A 25,378-nucleotide genomic window follows, 5' to 3' on the forward strand; every position below is an offset into this window, starting at 1 on the left:
TTCATTGCTAGAGGGATGGAGTTTAAAAATGAGGTTATGTTGCAGCTGTATCAGGTGCTGTAGGGTGTACAGTTTTGGACTCCTTACTTGAGAAAGGATATACTGATACTGGAGGGGATGCAGAGAAGATTCACTAGGCTGATTCCAGATTTGAAAGGGTTAGCTTATGAGGAGAGACTGGGATTTAGAAGAATGAGCAGAGATCTTATAGATACGTAAAAGATTATAAAGGGAATAGATAAGATAGAATCGGGGAGGTTGTTTCCACTGGCAGGTGAAAACAGAACTAGGGGACATGGCCTCAAAATAAGGGGGAGCAGATTTAGGACTGAGTTGATGAGAAATTTCTTTACCCAAAGGGTTGTGAATCTGTGGAATTCCCTGCCCAGTGAAGCAGTTGAGGCTGCCTCACTGAATGTTTTCAAGGCAAAGACAGATACATTTTTGGGCAGTAAAGGAATTAAGGGTTATGGTGAGCAGACGGTTAAGTGGAGCTGAGTCCATGAAAAGATCAGCCATGATCTTATTGAATGACGGAGCAGGCTCGAGGGCCTACTCCTGCTCCTAGTTCTTATGTTCTTATGATTTGGTATACTGATAACCTGGCATGCAGAAGATTACACCACAGGTACCTATAGGCGCAACAGTGATGGAATTGTTGAACTAACCTGTTTTTCTTGTTACACAACCTTTTTTTGTTTTGAAATGGAGGTTAGAGTTTAAAGGCGTGCTCCACTCGAATATGAGAAGAAGCAGAAATTTTGCAGGACAGAAGTTTGTGCAAGGATTTGAAAAGAGTCAGCAGTAGGTTTGACGGATAACATTTTGTAGCACATCTGGTATAGGAACTACCAACAACCCATGGAGCAGAAGCTGAACTGGCATAGCCATATAAATATTGTGGCTACAAAAGCAGATCAGAGGCTGCAAATACTGCAGCAAGTAACTCACCTCCTGACTCCCAAAAAATGTCCATAACCTGCAAGGCACAAGTCAGGAGTGTAACGGAATGACTTCCAATGGCTGGTAAAGTGCAGCTCAAGGACACTCATAGAATTCATAGAATCCCGACAGTGCAGAAGGAAGCCATTCGGCCCATCGAGTCTGCACTGTCCCCAATCCCACCCAGGCCCTATTCCTGTAACCCTTCATATTTACACTGCTAATCCCCCTGACACTAAGGTCAATTTAGCATGGCCAATCAACCTAACCCACACATTTTTGGACTGTGGGAGGCAACCGGAGTATCCAGAGGAAACCCACACTGATATGCGGAGAATGTGTAAACTCCACACAGACAGTGATCGGAGGCCGGAATTGAACCCGGGTTCCTGGCGCTGTGACACGGCAGTGCTAACCACTGTCAGGAGGCCATTCGTCCCATCAAGCCCGCACCAACACCAATCCTACTCAGGCCCTATAACCTCATGTATTTACCTTCTTAGTCCCCGTGAAGCTAAGGGTCAATTTACCTTGGCCAATCAGCATAAACATTAGAGGAAACTGGAGCACCTGGAAGAAACCCACAATGCTCAAAAAGTTTAGTAAGAAGTCTCACAACACCGGGTTAAAGTCCAACAGGTTTATTTGGAATCACAAGCTTTCGGAGCGCTGCTCCTTCATCAAGTGAGTGGAGGTTAGTTCACAAACACGGCATATATAGGCAAAGACACAATTGCTAGATAATCGCAGATTGCAATGCGAAGAACAGTTGGAATGTGAGTCTTTATAGGTAATCAAGTCTTTATAGATACGAACAGTGTACGTGGGGAGAGAGAGTCATAGGCTAAAGAAGTGTGAATTGTCTCAAGAAACTTGACACCATTTGGTACAAAGCAGCCCACTCAATTGGCACCCTATCCACCAACTTCATCATTCACTCCCATTGCCACTGACCCACAACAGTAGCAGTGAGTACCAGCTACAAGATGCACTGCAGCAACTTACCGAGGCTCCTTCAATAGCACCTTCCAAACTCACAACCTCTAAAACCTCGAAGGACAAGGTGCATGGGAAGAGAACCAGCTGGAATTTCGCCTTCAAGCCAGACACCAGTTTGACCTGGGAATATATCACTGTTCCTTTGCAGGCAGTGTGTCAAAACCCTAGGTGGTGTAGCGGTAATATTACTAGACCAGTAATCTAATTACCCGGGCTCTGAGAACACGGCTTCATGTCCCATCATAAACATGGGACGGGACTTTACAGCCTCACTGGAAATTCCCGCCCGAGGTCAAAGGTGGTTTCTGTTGTCGGGCCCTCACCTGCTTCGATTCCGTGGCGGGCAAGGTGGTAGAATTCCATCCCAAGAACTTAGATTTAATTGATAAATCTGGAATATAAAGCTCCACTCAGTAATGGTAACAGTGAAATTATTGTCAATTGTTGTAAAAATCCACAAAAGCTGATGGGTGGCTAGCCCATACCCTTTCTGTCCACCCCTGACCTACTCCCAATAGTACAGTGGATAGATAAAGTACCTGCTAGCCCGTGCACCCTTTGGCCTATTTAGGCCTTTAACTGCCCAATTAAAAGGCAATTAAGGCCCTAGTTCTATCTCTGCCACCATAATACATAAATGGGAACCCTGAACTCATTTATGAACAGATTAGTATTAATAACTTCGAAGGAAGAGGGGGTGTCCAGGAGATCATCTTGAGGTGTCCGAGGAATGGCTGAAGTACTAAGTGAGGCCTGTGTGTTTGTCTTCACAAGAGGATGCTGCCCACATCACAGTGAAGGAAATCATAGAGAAAATGGGACAAGATAATAAAAAGATGAAGATAAAAGAGGAGGCATCAGAAAGGTTGACAATGTATAAAGTCACCCTGTCCAGGGAAGACCCAGCCTCAGTTGCTGAATGATTTGGTTTGATTTATTATTGTCACAGATATTGGGGTACAATGAAAAGTATTGTTTCTTGCGCACAAAACATACAGAACGTACCGTTCATGAAGTTTTCATTGGGAAAAGGAAAAGGATAGGACGCAGAATATTATGTTGCAGTTACAGGTAGTGTGAAGAGAAAGATCAGCTTAATATGTGATAAGACCATCTGAAAGTCTAATGGCAGCAGGGAAGAAGCTGTTCTTGAGTCGGTTGGTACGTGTTTTCAAACTCTTGTCTTTTTCCTGATGAAAGAAGGCGGAAGAGAGTACGTGCAGGGTGCGTGGGGTCCTTAATGATGCTGGCTGCTTTTCTGAGGCACTGGGAAGTGTAGATAGAGTCAGTGGATGGGAGGCTGATTTGCACGTTGGGCTCTTCGTCTTGGTCAGAACAGGAGCCATACCAAACTGTGATACATGCAGAAAGGATGCTTTCTATGCTGTATCTGTAAAAGTTGGTGAGAGTCGTAGTGAACGTGTCAAATTTCCTTTGTCTTTTGAGAAAGTGAGTTTTTAAACTATAGCATCAGCATGGAGGGGTCTGGACAAATTGATGGCATGAGTGGAAATTACAGAGGGTCTGACCACAATCTCCTAATCTTTCTTAGCTATGGGAAGTGTGCCAGAGGACTGGGGCATTGCAAATGCTGCACACATGGTTCCACAAGGAGGGGAGAGAGAGATAAACCCAACACTAATAAGAAGAAAATGTTTAGAGACAAAGTTTATTTATTAGTATCAAAAGTAGGCTTACATTCAAACTGCAGTGATGTTACTGTGAAAACCCCCTTGTTGCCTAACTCCAGTGCCTGTTTGGGTACACTGAGGGAGAATTTGAAGAACAAAGAACAACACAGCACGGGAAACAGGCCCTTCGGCCCAACGAGCACACGCCGCCATTTTAACATTATGAGTACCCTCCTCTACCTATGACCTTTGTCTACGCCTATTGGGGAAGATTGAGGGGAGACTAATTTGGGGACAATTTGTTACACCAATCAGCCTAAGAGCACGTTTTTGGGGTGTGGGAGGAAACCGGAGCACCCGGAGAAAACCCACGCAATCACGGGGAGAATGTGCAAACTCTCGCAGACACCGGCCCAAATCCATGTATCTGCACAGTGAACAGTGATAGTCACTGAGCTGTCGTGTTGCCCGTCGGATGCTCCAGTTAAAGCGTACACTAACGACGTGAAGCACTAGGCAAGTCTCGAAGCAACATCCAAGAGCAGCCCTCGCACGACCCACCGCGTGTATGCACCTTGTTGGACAACAAGGCGGACCGAATCACCTGTGGATTAAAAGAAAAGACATCAATCAACATGCAAAACTTAGACATTTACCCAATCCCCAGAAGCTCAGAAGTAAGACAAGTGAGCCATGAAATATGTTGCAAGGTCCGTAGGAATCAATTGATTCCCAGGGACGTCCCAAGGCTCTTGATCTTTATTTAGAACAGTCTCCTGTATCCCTCCATCTCAAATCCACTCATGTGCCCATCTAAGTAAGCCTTAAACAATTCTAGCATGCCTGCCTCCACCACCCTACTTGGCAGTGCATTCCAGGCCCCCACCACCCTCTGTGTGAAAAACCTCCCTCTAACATCCAAATTATACCTCGCCCCCTTCACCCTAAGCCCATGGCTCCTCGTAATTTTTGTATCCAACCTAGGAAAAAGCTTACCTCTGTTCAATCTATCTATACCCTTCATAATCTTATACACCTCTATTAGATCTCCCCTCATTCTCCGCTTACTAAGGAGAACAGCCCCAGTTTGCCTAATCTCCCCTCATAGCTCAGTCCTTCCATACCAGGCAGCATCCTGGTAAACCTCCTCTGCACTCTCTCCAGGGTCTCCACGTCCTTCCAGTAGTAAGGCGACCAGAACTAGACGCAATACTCCAGATGTGGGTGAACCAACGTTCTATACAACTGCAACATTAGACGCCAGCTTTTATACTTTATACCCCTCCCTATAAAGGCAAGCATGCCATAGGCCTTCTTTGCCACCTTCTCCACCTGTACTGCCACCTTCAAGGACTTGTGTACTTGCACCCCCAGGCCCCTCTGTGTTTCTATACTCTTAATAGGCCTACCATTTATCGTGTAACTCCCCCCTACATTATTTCTTCCAAAATTTAACATTGCCAATGTACCAAACCAGCACATCTTTCTGACTGTGGGAGAAAACCAGAGCACTGAGAGGAAACACACACAGACACAAGGGGACCATACAGACTCCCACAGACAGTGACTCAAGCCGAGAATTGAACCCAGGTCCCTGGTGCTATGAGACAGCCATGCTATCCACTGTGCCACCATGCTGCTTAGACATCTGGGACCAAATTAAGAGGCAACATTGAATAAATGAAAGCCAGCTAAGATTTATTCAAAGCAAGATTTGATTTGATTTGATTTATTATTGTCACATGTATTAGTATACAGGGAATAGTATTGTTCCTTGCATGCTATACAGACAAAAGCATATCATTCAAAGAGATGGAAAGGAGAGAATATGCAATATAGTGTTACAGTCTTGACTAGGGTGTAGAGAAAGATCAACTTAATACCCTCCAGCGAGGGTTTGCATCATACTTGCATCATAGAGTCATTGAGGTTTACAACATGCAAACAGGCCCTTTGGCCCAATTTGTCCATGCTGCCCTTTTGTTCAAACCCCTAAATTAATCCCATTGCACGATTTGACCCATATCCCTCTATACCCATCTTATCCATGTAACTGTCTAAATGCTGCTTTTTAAAAGACAAAATTGAACCCTCCTCTCCTACTACCTCTGGCAGCTTGTTCCAGACACTCCCTGCCCTCTGTGTGAAGAAATTGCCCCTCTGGACACTTTTGTATCTCTCCCCTCTCACCTTAGACCTATGCCCTCCAGTTTTTTTTCTCCCAAAAGTAGGAAAAGATATTGACTGTCCACCTAATCTATGCCTCTCATTATTTTATAGACTGCTATAAGAACACCCCTCAGCCTCCTACGCTCCAGAGAAAAAAGTCCCAGTCTATCCAGCCTCTCCTTATACCTCAATCCATCAAGTCCTGGTAGCATCCTAGTAAATCTTTTCTCTGCTCTTTCTAGTTTAATAATATCCTTTCTATAATAGGGTGACCAGAATTGCACACAGTATTCCAAGTGTGGCCTTACCAATGTCTTGTACAACTTCAACAAGATGTCCCAACTCCTGTATTCAAAGTTCTGACTGATGAAACCAAGTATGCCGAATGCCTTCTTCACCTGTGACTCCACTTTCAAGGAGCTTTGAACATGTACCCCTAGATCTCTTTGTTCTGTAACTCTCTGCGACACCCTACCATTAATTGAGTAAGCCCTGCCCCAGTTCAATCGACCAAAATGCACCACCTCACATTTGTCTAAATTAAACTCCATCTTGCCATTCATCAGCCCACTGGCCCAATTGATCAAGATCCCGTTGAATCAGAGATAACTTCCTTCACTGTCCACCATGCCACCAATCTTGGTGTCATCTGCAAATTTACTAACCATGCCTCCTATGTTCTCATCCAAATCATTCATATAAATGATAAATAACAGTGGACCCAGCACCGACCCCTGAGGCACATCGCTGGTCACAGGCCTCCAGTTTGAAAAACAACTCTCTACAACCACCCTCTGAATTCTGACAGGAAGCCAAATTTGTATCCAGAAGCCAATTTTGTACCATCTTTTCATTACTGGATTGCAACTGAGAAGCTTAACAAACATATCTAACGAACTGGCCCCAACAGCTTTCTGTGATATAGGATTCCACAGGGTCAGAACTCTCTCCGGGAAGAAGTTCTTCCTCATCTCAGTCCTGAATGGCTTACCCCTTGTTCTTATACTGTGACCCCTAGTTCTGGACCTCCCCAACATTGGGAACATTCTTTCCACATCTCACCTGTCCAGTCCCATCAGGATTTTATGCTTCTGTGAGATCCTCACGCTGAAGACAATGCCCCTGTTCTTCTTTGTAACAGTGCCATGGGATCTTATACCCCCTCCAGCTGGGAAGGCAGGGCCTCACTTGGATGTCACGTCTGAAAGACAGCACTGCCAGCAATGCAGCACTCCCTCAGCCGTGCACTGGAGTGCCAGCCTGGATTTTGTGCTCAAGTCCTGGAGTACCGGAATTTTACTGCTCTGCCTGCCACGGGAATGGGAGCGGGTGATGGGCAGAGCATGGGAATGTCCATTGAACTCGGGCAGGATTTTACGGTTTCCAGGTGAACGAGGCTGTAAAATCCAGCCCTATAAGATTGTGAGTGTATAGCTGAAGAGAGATTGAGGGTTAACTAAGTTTGTGGAAGAAAAGTCTGCTGGTAGCTGCTCACCGAGTCGTAAGTGATGTAGAGAAATACCTCATGGGCCAGGGGGTGGATAGAGAAATAATAGCAAGTTGAAAACAGTTGTGAGATATTGCCGCTGCTGTGCATAAACCAACATGAAAATTACAAAAGTTAATCATTTGCTTCCTAAATAGTGAATCACTGCGTTTATCACGAGCTGAGAATGTTTCCATGATTAACAAAAAGGAATCGAGGAACTACACATCAAAACACAATATCTGGTACCGACATTTATACAGCATTTCATAAAGTCATAGAGGTTTACAGCGTGGAAACAGGCCCTTCAGCCCAACTTGTCCATGCCACCCTTATTTTGTTTTTAAACCTGGGGCAAGGACATAGAACAGGCTTAGCTGTGTCGCCAATGGGCCCTTATTGTCAAACCAGACAGGAGGTGGAGGGAAAAGGGGGTGGGGGGGGGGGGTGGGTGGCGGACTAGGGGCAGTGGGATGCAAGCTAATTGAGACACTAAAAAAATGAGTATTGAAAGAAAATGGTGGAGCTGGAGGCACGGGAGGCAACACTAAAACAACATGAACCTGCATGAAGTAACTCCCACGTGGCTGGAGTCCCTTCACCAAGTCCAGATTTTATACAATACTTGGTAATACTAAAACAGGTACTTCCCAGTACAGAGTATACACCCTGAGTCCCAGTAACCCAGACACTCCTCATTATATATCTCTGCAGGGCTCCCGGCTTGGACAATATTAATTGTTTCAATCAGGGAATTCATATTTGAATGAATCCACATTGTGGACCTCATTAAAGTTATTACACTGCATTTGTTTGGCACCTTCAATGTAATAAAATGTCCCTTCGCAAAAGCATTATGAAGCACTATTTGGCAATGAGTCTTGTAAAATCATATTCAGCTGATAATAGTGAAGCAGAAGAAATGATGCACATACATGAGACCAGAGGTTGGATTTGATTTGATTTACTATTGTCATATGCATTATTATACAGTGAAAAGTATTGTTTCTTGCATGCAATATAGACAAAGCATGCCGTTCATAGAGAAGGAAAGGAGAGAATGGAGAATGGGATGTCGTAGTCAAAGCTAGGTGTAGAGAAAGACCAACTTGATGCAAGGTAGGTCCATTCAAAAGTCTGATGGCAGCAGGGAAGAAGCTGTACTTGAGTCGGTCGATACATGATCTCAGACATTTGTATCCTTCACCCGATAGAAGAAGGTGGAAGAGAGAATGTCCGGAGTGCAAGGGGCCCTTAATTAGAATGAAAGAAAGTGTTTATAAAATGTTGAGAAGAATAGATAGGGTGGATTCTCGGAGGCTATTTCCCAGGGCTGAAATGGTTGCTATGAGAGGACACAGATTTAAGGTGCTGGGGAGCAAGTACAGAGGAGATGTTAGGGGTAAGTTTTTCACTCAGAGGGTGGTGAGTGAGTGGAATCGGCTGCCGTCAGTGGTGGTAGAGGCGAACTCGCTGGGGTCTTTTAAAGGACTTCTGGATGAGTATATGGGATCTAATGGGATTGGGAGTTACAGATAGTTCTATGGCTTGGTAGGTATGGATATGATCGGCGCAACTTGTGGGCTGAAGGGCCTGTTTGTGCTGTAGTGTTCTATGTTCTATGTTCTAAAGGTTGATTTCTTGGAAGTATGTAGGGCATGAGAAAGTTACAGGAATGAGAAGGGCCAGTTTATATTGCCAACTCCAGATATAATACAGTGTATGAATTACTTTCTGATCTGCAATCACTATTATCACAGAATCCCGACAGTGCTGAAGGAGGCTGTTCGGCCTATTGAGTCTGCAGCGACCACAATCCCACCCAGGCCCTATTCCCATAACCCCACATGTTTACTCTGCTAATCCCACTGTCACTGGGGTCAATTTAGCATGGCCAATCAACCCAACCCACACAGCTTTGGACTTATAATGTAGGAACCGCAACAGCAAATTCGAGCACACGAACTCCCATAAACAGCAGCGTTAATGATGAGTGAACCTCTTTTTTTTCTGGTTATGGTGGGTTGGGACCAGAAGTGGCCAAGACACCATGGTGAATTGACCTGTTGTTTTCATAAAACACTGTGGGATATTTCACGTTCAGCTACGGAGGAGGTCAATGCCTCGGTGTGAAGCAGTGGTTCCCATGGTTCACTGTTGTAGCATGAAGACCCCCCTCTCATAAGAACATAAGAAATAGGATCAGGAGTAGGCCACCTAGCCCTTCGAGCCTGCCCCGCCATTCAATAAGATCATGGCTGATCTGAAGTGGATCAGTTCCACTTTCCCGTTTTCTCCCCATAACCCTTAATCCCCCTATCCATCAAAAACCTATCTACCCGTGACTTAAATATATTTAAGTACCCCAAGCACGTCATGTTTCAAAGTGATTCAAAATTCATGTAATTAATCTAAAACCAACCTTCATCTGCATCTCTGTGCTCGGCGTTTCCAAGTCCTGTTGAAACTTGGGCCTCCCACGCATGTGCCAGTTGGGAAAGAGTTGCGCATGTACAGTTTAGATTTTTACGTTGGTCAGACCCATGCACGTGATCAACGGGACTCGGAGCTGAAGACAAAAGTCCGAGTATCCGCACAGGAAACGAAAACTCAAACAGGCACAAAAATCCTTGGAGAAGAGAGGGGGAGAGGTTAAAAAAAGAGAGAACAGAAAGAGATTTAAAATATTAAATCACGAAAAGAAGACGAAGGAGTTAAGAGGTCTACCTCAAAATTATTTTATGGAATAGACATGTGCCATGGAATATAAAAGGTTGGGAACCATTGGTGTAAAGTCTTAAATGAGTACTTTGCGTCAGTATTCACCAAAGAGAAGGACTTGGTGAATGATGAGTCTGGGAAAGGGTGTGTAGATAGTTTGAGTCATGTCGAGACCAAAAAGGAGAAAATATTGGGGTTCTTGAGAAACATTGAGGTAGACAAGTCCCCAGGGCCTGATGGGATATATGCCAGAATACTGAGAGAGGCAATGGAGGAAATTGCTGGGACCTTGAGAGAAATCTTTCTATCCTCACTGGCTATAGGGGACATTCCAGAGGATTGGAGAATAGCCAGTGTTGTTCCTTTGTTTAAGAAGGGTAGCAAGAATAATCCAGGTAATTACAGGCCGATGAACCTTACATCAGCAGTAGGAAAATTATTGGAGACGAGTCCTCAAGACAGGATTTATTTCCCACTTGGAAATAAATGGACGTATTAGTGAAAGGCAACATGTTTTTGTGAAGGGGAGGTCATGTCTCATAAACTTGATCGAGTTTTTCGAGGAAGTAACGAAGATGATAGATGAGGACAGGGCAGTGGATATTATCAACACGGGCTTCAGTAAGGCCTTTGACAAGGTCCCTCATGGCAGACTGGTGCAGAAGGTGAAGTCACATGGGATCAGAGGTGAGCTGGCAAGGTCAACACAAAAGTGACTCGGTCAAAGAAGACAGAGGGTAGCAGTGGAAGGGTGTGTTTCTGAATGGAGGGCTGTGACAAGCGGCGTTCCTCAGGGATCAGTGCTGGGACCTTTGCTGTTTGTAATATATATGAATGATCTGGAGGAAAATGTAACTGGTTTGATTAGTAGGTTTGCGGATTACACAAAAGTTGGTGGATTTGCAGATGGCGATAAGGACTATCAAAGGTACAGCAGGATATCGATCAGTTAGATACTTGGGCAGAGACATGGCAAATGGAGTTTAATCCAGGCAAATGTGAGGTAATGCATTTTGGAAGATATAACACAGATAGGAAATATACAGTAAATGGCAGAATCCTTAAGAGTGTTGATAGGCAAAGAGATCTATGTATACAGGTACACAGGCCACTGAAAGTGGCAATGAGGTGGAGAAGGTAGTCAAGAAGGCATATGGCATGCTTGCCTTCATTGGCCAGGGCATTGAGTTTAAAAAATTGGCAAGTCATGTTGCAGCTTTATAGAACCTTAGTTAGGCCACACTTGGAATATAGTGTTCAATTCTGGTCACCACACTACCAGAAGGATGTGGAGGCTTTGGAGAGAGTACAGAAAAGATTTATCAGGATGTTGGCTGGTATGGAGGGCATTAGCTATGAGGAGAGGTTGGAGAAACTTGATTTGTTCTCACTGGAACAACGGAGGTTGAGGGGCGACCCGATAGAAGTCTGCAAGATTATGAGAGGCATGGACAGAGTGGATAGTCAGAAGTTTTTTTCCCAGGGTGGAAGAGTCAATTACTAGGGGGCATAGTTTCAAGGTGTGAGGGGCAAGGTTTAAAGGAGATGTATGAGGCAGATTTTTTATACAGAAAATAGTGGGTGCCTGGAACTCATTGCCAGGGGAAATAGTGGAAGCAGATACAGTAGTGACTTTTAAGGGGCGTGACAAATACATGAATAGGATGGGAATAGAGGGATATGGTCTCCAGAAGAGTAGGGGATTTTAATTCAGTCGGGTAGGATGGCCAGTGCAGGCTTGGAGGGACAAAGGGCCTGTTCCTGTGCTGTAATTTTCTTTGTTCTTTGTTTTTTTTGGAACAACAGAGCAGCACTCTATCAGCACTAAGCAAGTTTTGCCTCACTCACACCCTCTGTTCTCTGGAGTGTGAATATGGTTATCTAACTCCCTGAAACAAGACTGAGGAGCAATCTTCCACCCATCACTTGGCAGTACAGAACTTGAGTATTCTAATTGTGCTAAGCATCACACTGACAAACCAATTTTATCAGTCAGGTCACAGTGTGTGACTTTTACACACAGGAGAAGCAATGGCTTAGTGATATTATCACTAGGCTATTAATCCAGAAACTCGGCTAAGGTTTTGGGGACCTGGGTTCAAATCCCTCCACAGCAGATGGTGGAATTTGAATTCAATAAAAAAAAATCTGGAACTAAGAATCTACTTATGACCATGAAAGCATTGTTGATTGTTGGAAAAGCCGATCTGGTTCATGAATTTGGGGAAGGAAATCTGTTGTCCTTATCTGATTTGGCCTTCATGTGATTCCAGAGCGACAGCAATGTGGTTGACTCTCAACTGCCCTCTAAACAAGGGCAACTAGGGATGGGCAATAAATGCTGGCTAGCCAGCAATGCTCATGTCCCACAAATAATAAAAATATATGTAGAAACTACATATATTCACACACAGGGCCCTGGCCTTTGCAAATAGAAAGAATATGTCCACACACTTGGGATCTTTCTACTAAACAAAAGTTTGGGGGAACAGTCACTCCCTGATTTGTTCCCTTTGGCAATGCTAACTAACCAAGGTCAACATATGTGGTTTGAATTTAAACAAAGTAGTGAGAATCTTGTCCTTAGCACTTGACTGTTCCCTAATACATTCTCCATGGCAACGACTTGAGCAATCAGAGTCCATTTGCCAATCCATCAGCATCCTCCTCTCATGCAGTATAACTTGTGCTTGAAAATTGTTAGCCTCTTTGAAATTTGGTATTCTTGTGTCAGTCCTGATAAGTGCAGGATGTAAAAGTTCAACAGTTCATTTGCGTTTTCAGCAATAATTTTACAATCGAGATTGATAGGCTCGTGTTAGACAATGGGGCAAAAGGATATGGAGCCAAGGCAAGTGATAGACGCTGGAAATCTCCATCTCGTCCACAGTTGGGATGCTCAAGTGCCTCTCAAGATGAGTGAGATGTTGGCTGGAACGCCAAATTTTCCCTTCTCACTTACAGTGGGGCAGCCACAGATGGGACCGGAGAATCCCACCCACAATGATGGTAATGATATTGTAAGAAGTCTCACAACACCAGATTAAAGTGCCCACCCCAGTCCAACATCGGCACCTCCACATAATGATATTAGTGTTGGAATGATTGAAAAAGGTTTGAGGGGCTGATTGCCCCTGTTACTATGAGTAGTTAACTCTCTACATCTGCAGTCCTGAACTCCTCATGTAAAAGGAAGGAAGTACTTCCTTTTACTTTAGTACAGACTGTTATTTTGGCACTTTAACATACGGTGATTTTTTTTTAACTGAAGGACGTGTTTGTCATCTGTTTTAATTTCATACAAATGTTGTTTGCTACTTCATTTAACTTTTTACTTGAAGTACAGTTGAATGAAGAAGGCACACTGCAGTGCACTTGCCAACGTCAACACTCTTGTTCTCACAGTTTCTGTGAAGTTCCTCGGAACTACCTCTTGGTCTGCCACCGGTGACGTAGTGGTTAGCACTGCTGCCGCACAGTGCCAGGTACTTGGGTTCGATTCCCGACTTGGGTCACTTTCTGCATGTTCTCTCTGTTTCTGCGTGGGTTTCCTCCGGGTGCTCCAGTTTCCTCCCACAGTCCGAGAGACTTGCCGGTTAGGTGCATTGGCCGTGCTAAATTCTCCCTCAGTGTACCCGAACAGACATTGGAGTGTGGCGACCAGGGGCATTTCACAGGAACTTCATTGCAGTGTTAGTGCAAGCCGACTTGTGACACTAATAAATAAACTTAAAAGATTAAACATACCGGGAATGTGGGCGGAAACCCGAATTGCATGGAAAATTCACAATTACGTTATCATAAAATCATACAGCGATTTTTATGATAACGTCATTGTGAATTTTCCAAGTAATTCCCTAAGGCCCGTTGAGTCCGCACCGACACATAAAAACACCTGAACCCCCACCTGACTCCCACGGGTGGCACGGTAGCACAGTAGTTAGCACTGCTGCCCCGCAGCTCCAGGGACCTGGGTTCCATTCCCAGCTTGGGTCACTGCCTGTGTGGAGTTTGCACATTCTCCCCATGTCTGTGCGAGTTTCCTCCGGGTGCTCCGGTTTCCTCCCACATTCTGAAAGATGCACTGGTTCGGTGCACTGAACTGAACAGCTGCTGGAGTGTGACGACCAGGGGAGTTTCACAGTAACTTCATTGCAGTGTTAATATAAGCCTTATTTATGACTAATAAATAAATTTTAATCCCATCTGTCAGCACAAGTGCTCATATGGATACTTTTTAAAGGGTGTGAGGCAACCCCCCCCCTCTCTACCACCCTTCCAGGCAGCGCATTTCAGACTGTCACCACCCTCTGGGTGAAAGGGTTTTTCCTCACAGCCTCCCTAAATCTCCTGCCCCTCACTTTGAACCTACATCCCCCTCGTGACTGACCCTTCAACTAAGGGGAATAGTTGCTCCTTATCCACTTTGTCCACGACTCTCAATTTTGTACACCTCGATCAGAGTTCTCTCCATTCACCTGACGAAGAGGGAGTCCCCTCGAAAGCTTGTGAGTTTACTATCAAATAAATCGGTTGGACTAAAACCTGGTGTTGTCAGACTTTTTACTGTGGTTACCCCAGTCCAACGCCGGCACACCCACACCAGAATTACACACAGCTGTGGCCTCACCAAAGTTCTATACAACTCCAAAGTGACTCCCCTGTTTAGTAATCCATGCCTCGATTGATAAAGGCGTGCGTTCCGTATGCCTTTTCCACCGTAGATAGAGGAGTGGCAAGCTCCCAGGAAATTTCGGCACTGTCTTGGGTCAATGTCACTACAAAGTGATGGAAGGTCTCTCAGGAACCCATTTTTATTTGATCTTTCTTTACGATCAACAGCAGGAGCTGAGTTGCATAAGCTACAACGGTGGAATCTGTAGATACGATAAACACGTGGAACAAATGGAATAAGAAACTCTGGGGGCAGTGTATGTGTGATCACATTCTTTCATAAAGATCTGTCGCGCGGAGGGCCTTTGTTTTGTTTAATCTCGATCGTGCTGATATTTTTAGCACCCAGATAAAATCTGTTCCCCAGACGTAAATAGATTAGTAACATGCTTTGACAATGTCTGCAACGGCTAATGATTTAACCTCGCTGATCGAAAGACTTATCTTCAAACATTCCAGGAAGCATAGAAGACCCGGACCTTACAGATTTTGAAAGCTTTATCCAATTGCTAAGCATTATGCAGACTTGAATTCAGCCTATCTGAGATGCATCTTGGCTGCAGGCATAGAGTTCGGACCTGACCTGACTGTGGGCAGCATGGTGGCACAGTGTTTAGCCCTGGTGCCCACGACGCCAGAGACCCGGGTTCGATCCCCGTCTTGGTAGACATGGTCTATGTGGAGTTTGCACATTCTCCCCATGTATGCTTGGGCTTCCTCCAAGTTTTTCCTCCCACAGTCCAAAGGTGCGCAGGTTAGGTTGATTTGCCAGGCTAATTTGCCCCTAGGGTCAGGGGGATTATCAGGGTAAATGTATGGGGTTACGGAAATAGGGCCAGGGTAGGATTGTGGTCAGTATGGACTCAATGGGCCGAATGGCCTCCTTCTGTACTGTAGAATTCTAGGCTTCTCTTTGTCAGCTTTCATAGTTTTTCAACATCGCAGCTAAGGCAACATATCAAAAATACCTCACTGGCTTTGCAGTACCTTAGATCATCCTGAGGACATAAAACGCTCTTTCGTTCTATTGTTGTCATGAAGATGCAGTGGTACAGTCACCAGACTAGTAATCCAGAGACCCAGGTAATGCTCTGGGGGCCCGGGTTCAAATTCCACCATGGCAATAAAAATCTGGAATTAAAGCCACTAATAATTAGTCTAATCATTGAATAAAATCATAGGAGCCCTACAGTGCAAAAGGAGGCCATTCAGCCCATTGAGTCTGCACTGACTCACCAACACAGCATCTAACCCCAGTCCAACCCCCTGCCTTATCCACATTACCCCAAGCATTTACCCCTCTAATCCCCCTAATTGACACATCTTTGGGCACCAAGGGACAATTTAGCATGGACAATCCACCTAAGCTGCACAGTGTTGGGGGGGGAAACCAAAGCACCTGGAGAAGGCCCATGCAGACATGGGGAGAACATGCAAACTCCACACAGACAGTCACCCAAGGCCAATATTGAACCTGTGTTCCTGGTGCTGTGGCATCACCATGACCATTAAACCATTGTCAATTGTGGGAAAAACCCACCTGATTTAACAATTGCCCTTTAGGAAGGAAATCTGCCATCCATACCTGGCCTGGCCTACATTGTGATTCCAGACCCACAGCTATGTGGTTGACTATTAAATGCCCTCTGAAAATAGTTCAGGAGGCAAATAGGAATGGGCACCAAACGGTGGTTCATATCCCGTGGAAGTATAAAGAAACAGAAAACAAAAGAATGCCAAAAACCAATAAAGGTAAAGGTGAAATATTGCGGATGCTGGAATCTGAAACAAAAACAGAAAATGCTGGAGAAACTCAGCGTGTCTGACAGTGTCTGTGGACAGAGAATGGAGCCAACATTTTAAGATGGACGACACTTCGTCAGAGCTGAAGGCAAAGAAAATCAGACAGGATTTATACTGTGGGAGTGGGGAGGGGCGGCTTAATTGGACAAAGGGACTGTAAATAGGGGTGATAAAGGCTGAGAAAGGTACTAAGAGTGTCCATCAAGAGATCGGAATGCGTGAATGGCAGAACAAAGGTACAGATCGTTAGGGGACTGCCTGGGGAATGTGGCAATTGGCCTTGGGGGTGATAAGGGTGGGTGAGGGTTAGAAGTCAAGATGGAGAGTGGATTTCAGAAGCGGAAAAATAAAAGATGGGAATTCATAGAAATGATCACAGGACCCTGGCAGTGCAGAAGGAGGTCATTCAGTCCATTGAGTCTGCACCGACAGCAATCCCAGCTAGGCTCTATCCCCATAACTCCACACGTTTACCCCACTAATCCCTCGAACCTACACATCCCGGGACACTAAGAGACAATTTAACATAGCCAATCGACCCAACTCGCACATCTGTGGACTGTGGGAGGAAATCGGAGCACCCGGGGGAAACCCACACAGACACGGGGAGAACGTGCAAACTCCACACAGACAGCGACCCAAGTCGGGAATTGAACCCCTTTCCCCGGAGCTGCGAGGCAGCTGTGCCACCGTGCCGCCCTTGTGCCACCGTGCTGCCCGAGAATTAAAAAGTGATAAAACTGGATGAATGAGATGAAAAGAAAAAATGAAATAAAATGAGTGGAAATGGGGGAGAAGGTGGAGGGGAGAGTTTGTGCTTTGAGGCTGTTAGACTTATTGTTCAGCCCAGAAGGCTGTAAAGTGCCCAATAGGAAGATGAGATGCTGTTCCTCCAGTTTGCGCTGGGCTTCACTTGAACATTGCAAAAGGCCGAGTGTTTAAGATATTCCTGCCACTTTTAAATTAATTGTACAATGGGATACATGTACTGGAATAACTGGTCTTTCATTTCTTTCTACAGCTTCTTTCCACAGTTAGTGAAAGTGTCTAATTTTCATCTTTTAGGTCGTTATCTGTGACATCAATCGTGCACAAGGTGCTGTTGCTAAAGCCGAGTTCGATCAGAGGTATGGGCCTGATAGATCTATGTTTATGGCCTGTGACGTCACATCACTGCCTCAAATGAAAGGTCAGTAAAAATCATTTCACAGTTTATACACTCATATGTCTATTGTCCAAGGGTATTGAACAGTCTGAAAGCTCTTACAATGTTTCAGATTACTTAAATGTAATCTCTCACAGTACAGCATCCTTGTTGTCCAAGGGTTGCTAATCATGGTTAATGCTATGATATGACATAAGAATGAGGAGCAGGAATAGCCCTTGAGCCTGCTCCATCATTCAATAAGACCACGTCTGATCCTTTTGCGAACTCAGCTCCATTCTCCCGCCTGTTCACCATAACCCTTAATTCCTTTACTGTTCACAAATCTATCTATCCTTGCCTTAAAAACATTCAAGTATGGGGATTGAACCCACGTTGTTGGTCTGTAGCACACTCTAACCATCCACCAATTTCTCACCCGCATGCATATAAAAACATTCAATGAGGTAGCCTCAACTGCTTCAGTGGGCAGGAATTCTACAAATTCACAACCTTTTGGGTGAAGAAGTTCCTCCTCAACTCAGTCCTAAATCTTTATTGTGAGGCTATGCCCCGTTATTCTGGTTTCACCCACCAGTGGAAACAACTTCCCTGCTTTTATCTTATCTATTCCCTTCATAAGCTTATATGTTTCTCCAAGATCCCCCTCTCATTCTTCTAAATACGAAAAACCCAGCTTGCAGGTGCAGCAGGTGGTCAGGAAGGCGAATGGGATGCTGGCCTTCATAGCGAGGGGGATTGAATATAAAAGTAGGGAGGTCTTGCTGCAGCTGCATAGGGCATTGGTGAGGCCGCAGCTGGAGTACTGTGTGCAGTTTTGGGCGCCGCACCTGCGCAAAGATATTTTGGCCTTGGAGGGAGTGCAGAGGAGGTTTACTAGGCTGATACCGGAGTTGAGGGGATTGAGCTATGAGGAGAGGCTGAATAAACTAGGCTTGTACTCGTTAGAGTTTAGAAGAATGAGGGGAGATCTCATTGAGATGTATAAGATGATGAATGGGATGGATAGGATAGAGGTGGAGAGACTCTTTCCGCTCAAAAAAGTCAGTAGGACTAGGGGGCACAGCCTCAAGATAAAGGGGAGGTGGTTTAGAACGGAGTTGAGGAGGAACTTCTTCACTCAAAGGGTGGTGAATCTCTGGAATTCTCTGCCCGTTGAAGTGGTGGAGGCTGCCTCGCTAAATATTTTTAAGACGCGGGTTGATGGGTTTTTGATAAGAGAGGGGATTAAGGGTTATGGGGAGAGGGCGGGAAGGTGGAACAGAGCCACAACAGATCAGCCATGATCTTATTGAATGGCGGGGCAGGCTCGAAGGGCTGGATGGCCTACTCCTGCTCCTATTTCTTATGTTCTTATGTTCTTGTGAAATTCCAATGAGTACTCTGGGAGCAAGGTGCCAGGAACTCCCTGACACAGGAATTGAACCAGGCCTGATGGTGTTATTCTGCACTGTATTCTGGCCATTTAACTAAATGAACCTACTGGAATGAATTAAAAACTGGCAACGCAAATGGCAAAGATTGTTAATACCACGTGACAAGTAGGACGCCAAAAATTTGCAAGATGCTCGAGTGAATCTTGATTTAGAGAAAGATGGTTTTGGGAATGAAGTATGGAAGTGGGATCGGGCTGTACAGAAAGAGGCCATTCTGCCAGCTGTGATGGTGCTGCATCTTTGAAAGAGCTATCCAGTTAGTCACACTCACCTGCTATTACTTGGCAAGTTTCTCTTCAAGCACTTTACCCAACTTCCTTTTGAAAGTTATTATTCAATTTGTTTCCATTACCCTTTCAGCTGCTGCATTTCAGATTGTAACAACTGACTGTAGAAGAAAAATTTCCTCACTTCCCACCTGGCAGGCAAACGTGGCCCAGGGAGGGTCCCTCCGACATCGATAGCCATCCCCACAGCACCATTGCTGGGATGTGAAGCTTCCCACCCAAAACTGGATCACCAGGGCCTGTCTGACCCTGGCTTTCTGAAAGAAACTTACCTCATGTTTGAAGGCACCTCGGGGAGACTCTCTCCTTCATCTTGGTAACAGTGGTACTGTTGATGCAGTCCTGCTGTCGGGTCAATTCTGACTAATACTTGATTTGATTTATTTTTATCACATGCATTAACATATATTGAAAAGTATTGTTTCTTGTGTACTATACAGACAAAGCATACCATTCATACAGAAGGAAAGGAGAGAATGCAGAATGTAGTGTTACTGACATAGCTAGGATGTAGAGAAAAATAAACTTAATGTGAGGTAGATCCATTCAAAAGTCTGATGGCAGAAGGAAAGAAGCTGTTCTTGAGTCGATTGGTACGTGCCCTCAGACTTTTGTATCTTTTTCCCGACTGGAAAAGATGGAAGAGAGAATGTTCGGGTGCGTGAGGTCCTTAATTATGTTGGCTGCTTTTCCAAGGCGGTCCCTGAGGTGTAGGTACACCCGCAGTGCTGTTCGGGAGACAATTCCAGGGTTTTGACCCAGCAACAATGAAGGAACGGTGATATATTTCCAAGTCGGGATGGTGAGCGACTTGGAGGGCAACCTCCAGGTGGTGGCGTTTCCGGGTATCTGCTGCTGTTGTCCTTCCAGATGGTCGTGGCCATGGAATTGGAAGGTGCTGCTGAAGGAACCTTGGTAACTTCCTGCGGTGAATCTTGTAGATGGTACACAGATGGAAGACTGGGAGGTGGTGGCACGGTGGTATGTCTCTGGCCTAGTACTCTAGGGACCCAGGGTAATCCTCTGGAGACCTGGAACCCAGCTTTGAATCACAGATGGTGGAATGTCTGGAATTAAAAGTCCATTCTACACTGGAACTGCTCTGGTGCTGACTGCTAATTCTGGCACTTGTCCCTGACCCCAGCACTGCCCATCGAACTGCCTGGACAATGCCCCACCACTCTCAGCTGCATTATCTTGGCAGTGCCCTGGACTTTCCCCAGGCAATGCCTTCTGGTATTCACCCGTACACTTCCAGCGGGTTCTGCTCACCAGGGTGCATGTCGTAGGGTCCCGTTGTGACTCACATTGATGTGAATCAGCTATCAGGAGTAAAGGCCAGATAATCACACTTACTTATCAGGGGTACCCCGTTACATCATTGGCGATGTAAAATGTGCTTTGGGACTCCCGTGGACTCTTCCGCCCCACCGCTAATCCCACCCTCCAGGAATAGGAGTGGAAAATCCCTCCCAGAGCCTTTGGGAGAGATTTTCGCATCTCGCCCCCAGCGGGAATCACAGTGGATGGGATAAGGGAGAGGGGACCATGTAAAGGTCCATTGACCTCAGGCAGGATTTCCAGGCTGGAAAATCCCGCTCTTTGAATATTTTGAAGGCAAAGCGAGATAGATTCTTGATTACCAAGTGGGTGAACAGTTATCGGAGGTAGGCAAGAATGTGGCGTTGAGGATATAATCGGATCAGCCATGACTCTATTCATAGGGAGAACAGGTTCTCAGGACCAAGTGGCCTACTCCTGCTCCTAATTTGTATGTTCCTGTGCAGGAGAAACTTTGGGGACATCCTGGGACATCAGCATGAGAGATAAAGCGGAAGGATTTAACGTCACCGGGTGTTGAAATCAGGTAGAGGTTACTTGATTGACTTGCACTGCAGTGTAACTCACAAGTAGGTCAAATTAAACAGGGAATCTTGGACAAGAAAACATGGGTTTCAACTTCTGTATAGGGCAGCATTTATTCCCCAATCCTATTTGTCCTTGAGAAGAATGTGACAAGCCACATTCTTGAACCGCAGCACTCTGTGTGGTGTCAGTATACACATGGGGCTGTTAGATTGCGAGTTCCAGGGTTTTGACACAGTGATACCAAAGGAACAGGAACCTATACCAGGGTGATATGTAACTTGGAGGATAAATTGCAGTTGGAGGTGTTCCCATGTATCTGCTGCCCTCATCCATGTAAATGTTTTTTTTACTCATTTGTGGGGCATGGGTATTGCTAGCTGGCCAGTATTTATTGCCCGTCCCTAGTTGCCCGAAGTCAGTTGAGAGTCAACCACATTGCTGTGGCTTTGGAGTTACAAGTAGGCCAGACCAGGTGAGGATGGCAGACTTCCTTCCCCAAAGGGAACCAGATGGGTTTTTCTGACAATTGACAATGGTTTCATGGTCATCAGTAGATTCTTAAACTCAACCTTTTTTTATTGACTTCAAATTCCACTATCTGCCGTGGTCAGACTCAAACCCAGGTCCCCAGAACATGAGCTGGGTTTAATAGTCAGTGACAATATCACTTGGCTATCGCCTCCCTAGTTGACATCAGGAGTTTGGAAGGTGCTGTTGAATGAGTCTCAGTGAGTTGTTGCCTCATTAAGTTTCTCGGGTGGATATAGCTGTTACTAGGGGGCATAATTATAAGGTTCATGGTGGGAGATATAGGAGAGATGTCCAAGGTAGATTCTTTACTCAGAGAGTGGTTGGGGTGTGGAATGGACTGCTGTGATAGTGGAGTCGGTCATTTTAGGAACTTTCAAGCAATTATTGGATAGACACATGGAGCACTCCAGAATTATAGGGAGGGGATAGCTTGATCTTGGGATTGGACATAGCTCGGCACAACATTGAGGGCCGAAGGGCCTGTACTGTGCTGTAATGTTCTCTGTTTCTATGAGACCAGGCTGCATGGTGGTGCACTGATTAGCACAGCTGCCTCACAGCGCCAGGGACCCAGGTTTAATTCCGGTTTCAGTCTGTGTGGAGTTTGCACATTCTCTCTGTGAATGCATGGGTTTCCTCCGGATGCTCCAATTTCCTCCCACAGTCCAAAGATGTGAAGGTTGGGTCCATGCTCAACTGCACCTTTGTTTCAGGGGGATTAGCAGGAAAAATGTGTGGGATTATGGGAATTGGGCCTGGGTGGGATTGTGACTGGTGCAGACTTGATGGGGCAAATGGCCTCCTTCAGCACTGTAGGGATTTAATGAAGACTATGATCATAAAGCAGAGTAGCTTGTGGGTGTTGGAACTTGCATTTGAGTTGTTGGTTGCCAAAACTGTGACGAATTGTTTCCTTGAACCATTTCTGAAGTTTTGGTTGCAAACAGAACAAACGTAAACAAAATCACAGGGCGTTCACCATCCATGAAATGCAAATGCATCAAACCAGAAAGTAAAACCTTTATGCCAGAGGGGTTTGCAGTTTTCATTATCCAACTCCACTGGAAAACTGAATCTGGGGATCGGAATGGAGGGGGGCTGGGGAATGCACGAGAGAGGAGGTGTTGGGAGATTGAGCTTCAGCCTAGTTGTAAGCAAACACCAGTAATTGTTAGACAGCTGAGGTTAACTTCAGGCCATGTGAAAGGATATTAATTGAATACATCAAAGAAAAACATTGGGGAAATCTTCCCGTCCCACCAGCCACGGGAATCGTACAGGACAGGAAATGGAGCGTGCAAAGATCTGTTAACCTCAGGCGAGATTTTCCAGCGTTGGGGTGAGCAGGGTCGGAAAATCCCACCCATTATCTTCCAAGCACCGTGGTTGCTGGGAATCTGAATTCTAAACAGAAAATGCCAGATACACTTGTGTGGTAGCATCTGTGGAGAGGGGAGCAGAGTTAACAGGTCGATGAACTTCCATCAGCTTGGGGTGAAAGGTCATCAGACAGAAATGATGACTCTTGTTTCTCATGCCACAGATGCTGCCTGGTTGGTTAAGGAAAAGTAAGGCGTATGAAAGGCAGTGACTAACAGATGAAGTGAAGCTGAAAGCTTTCATTTCTGATGAAGTATTGTTTTACTCTCCACTCTCTCTTCCTCTCTCTCTAGATGCTATCTGTGCAACTGGGTAATTCCGGCATTTTCTCTTTCTACATCAGTGAATGTGGTAGCACGAGCTAGAAACAACAAAAAGGGCCAATGGTCTCAATGGTTTGGGTCAAAGCAGAATCAAAATCAGTCAACCTTAGGGCAAGCAGGGCTGGCTTAAAGAAAAATGCGTTCGCAACTAGCCAACCCTCACCATCACAGCGGCGGTCGGGCCTATTATTTTAGCAGGCATATTAACAAATCTGTTTGAAACAGGTCAACTCAATATATCAAGACAAAATTCAAAGTATTCATCTGCATGAACGCACAGCACAATTTCAAATGCCTGAAATCCAATCACTGGGCTGATTGGACATGCTTTAAATTTGCACTCAAAAGCATTCCGATCAAAGGTTTCTCTTTTACAAAAAAAAACCTGCTCCCCTGAGCTCCAGAACATAAAAGAAACAAGGGATGCAGCTGCGGTTCCAGTTGGAGTTTTACCAATGTGGCATGAGAACAAAACTAAACACAGTGCCTTTTGCAACCTCAGGAGATCTCATTTCACAGCCAGTAAAGTCACTGATGCAATGCAGAAACATGGCAGCCAATTTGAGGACAGCAAGCTCTCAAAATCAAGTCAATGTTCCAAATTAGCAGCATGGAATTGTCTGAGAAAACAGACAGTTTAAGCTTCAGGTTTTTAGGTGTCCAGATCACCTACAACCTGTCTTGATTTCCCCACGCCCCCATGCCAACACTATAGTTAAGAAAGCCCACCAATGCCTCTACTTTCTCAGAAGACTTAGGAAACTTGGTGTGTCAGCTACGACACTCACCAACTTTTACAGATGCACTAGAGAAAGCATTCTTTCTGGTTGTATCACAGCTTGGTCTGGCTCCTGCTCTGCCCAAGACTATAAGAAACTACAAAGGACCATGAATAAAGCCCAATCCATCTCTCAAACCAGCCTCCAATCTATTGACTCTGTCTACATTTCCAGCTGCCTCAGAAAAGCAGCCAGCATAATTAAGGACTCCACACACCCCGGACATACTCTCTTCTACCTTCTTCCGTCGGGGAAAAGATACAAACATTGGAAAACGGCTAATGTTACGCCGTTGTTTAAGAAGGGTGGCAGGCAAAAGGCAGGGAATTACAGGCCGGTTAGTTTACCGTCTGTTGTAGGTAAAATGTTAGAATCCGTGATCAAGGACAAAATAGCGAGGCATCTTGAGGAGAATTGTTTGATAGAGCAGACGCAGCACAGTTTCATTAGGGGGAAGCCGTGTCTGACGAATTTATTGGAGTTCTATGAGGATGTGTGGATAGAGGAGAGCCAGTGGATGTGGTGTTTCTTGCTTTTCAGAAGGCGTTTGACAAGGTGCCTCTCAAGAGGTTATTGCAGAAGGTCAGGGGGCATGGAGTTGGGGGTAGGGTGTTAGCGTGGATAGAGGATTGGCTGTCAATCCTCTAGAGGATCTGGAGGAGGGAACCGAGTGTATGGTGTCGAAATTTGCTGATGACACCAAGATTGGTGGAACGGCAAATTGCGCGGAGGGTGTGGAGAGTCTGCAGAAGGATCTAGATAGGCTGGGCGAATGGGCCAGGAAATGGCAAATGGAATTTAATGTTGGCCAATGTGAGGTTGTCCACTTTGGTAGGAATAATGGTAGGAAGGAGTATTACTTACGGGGCGAAAAACTGCAGCAGGCGACGGTGCAGAGGGACCTCGGGGTCCTTGTGCATGAGTCGCAAAAACCCAGCCTGCAGGTGCAGCAGGTGGTCAGGAAGGCGAATGGGATGCTGGCCTTCAAAGCGAGGGGGATTGAATATAAAAGTAGGGAGGTCTTGCTGCAGCTTTATAGGGTACTGGTGAGGCCGCAGCTGGAGTACTGTGTGCAGTTTTGGTCACCGCACTTACGCAAGGATATTTTGGCCTTGGAGGGAGTGCAGAGGAGGTTTACTAGGCTGATACCGGAGTTGAGGGGGTTGAGCTATGAGGAGAGGCT

The 25,378-nt window shown here is 45.4% G+C and overlaps 1 protein-coding gene across 1 annotated transcript in view; it reads left to right on the forward strand.

Annotated features, from left to right (window-relative positions):
* Positions 1–25,378, forward strand: part of LOC145343300 (15-hydroxyprostaglandin dehydrogenase [NAD(+)]-like) — an 86,492-nt gene that overhangs the window by 9,723 nt on the left and 51,391 nt on the right. The window contains exon 2 of the mRNA XM_080189454.1: positions 17,491–17,614. Coding sequence (XP_080045580.1) covers positions 17,491–17,614 — 124 coding nt within the window. The remainder of the gene's footprint in view (positions 1–17,490; positions 17,615–25,378) is intronic.

This window comes from Carcharhinus amblyrhynchos, chromosome 5 (genome assembly GCF_965287045.1).
Source record: "Carcharhinus amblyrhynchos chromosome 5, sCarAmb.v2.hapA, whole genome shotgun sequence".
Taxonomy (NCBI): Eukaryota; Metazoa; Chordata; class Chondrichthyes; order Carcharhiniformes; family Carcharhinidae; genus Carcharhinus; species Carcharhinus amblyrhynchos.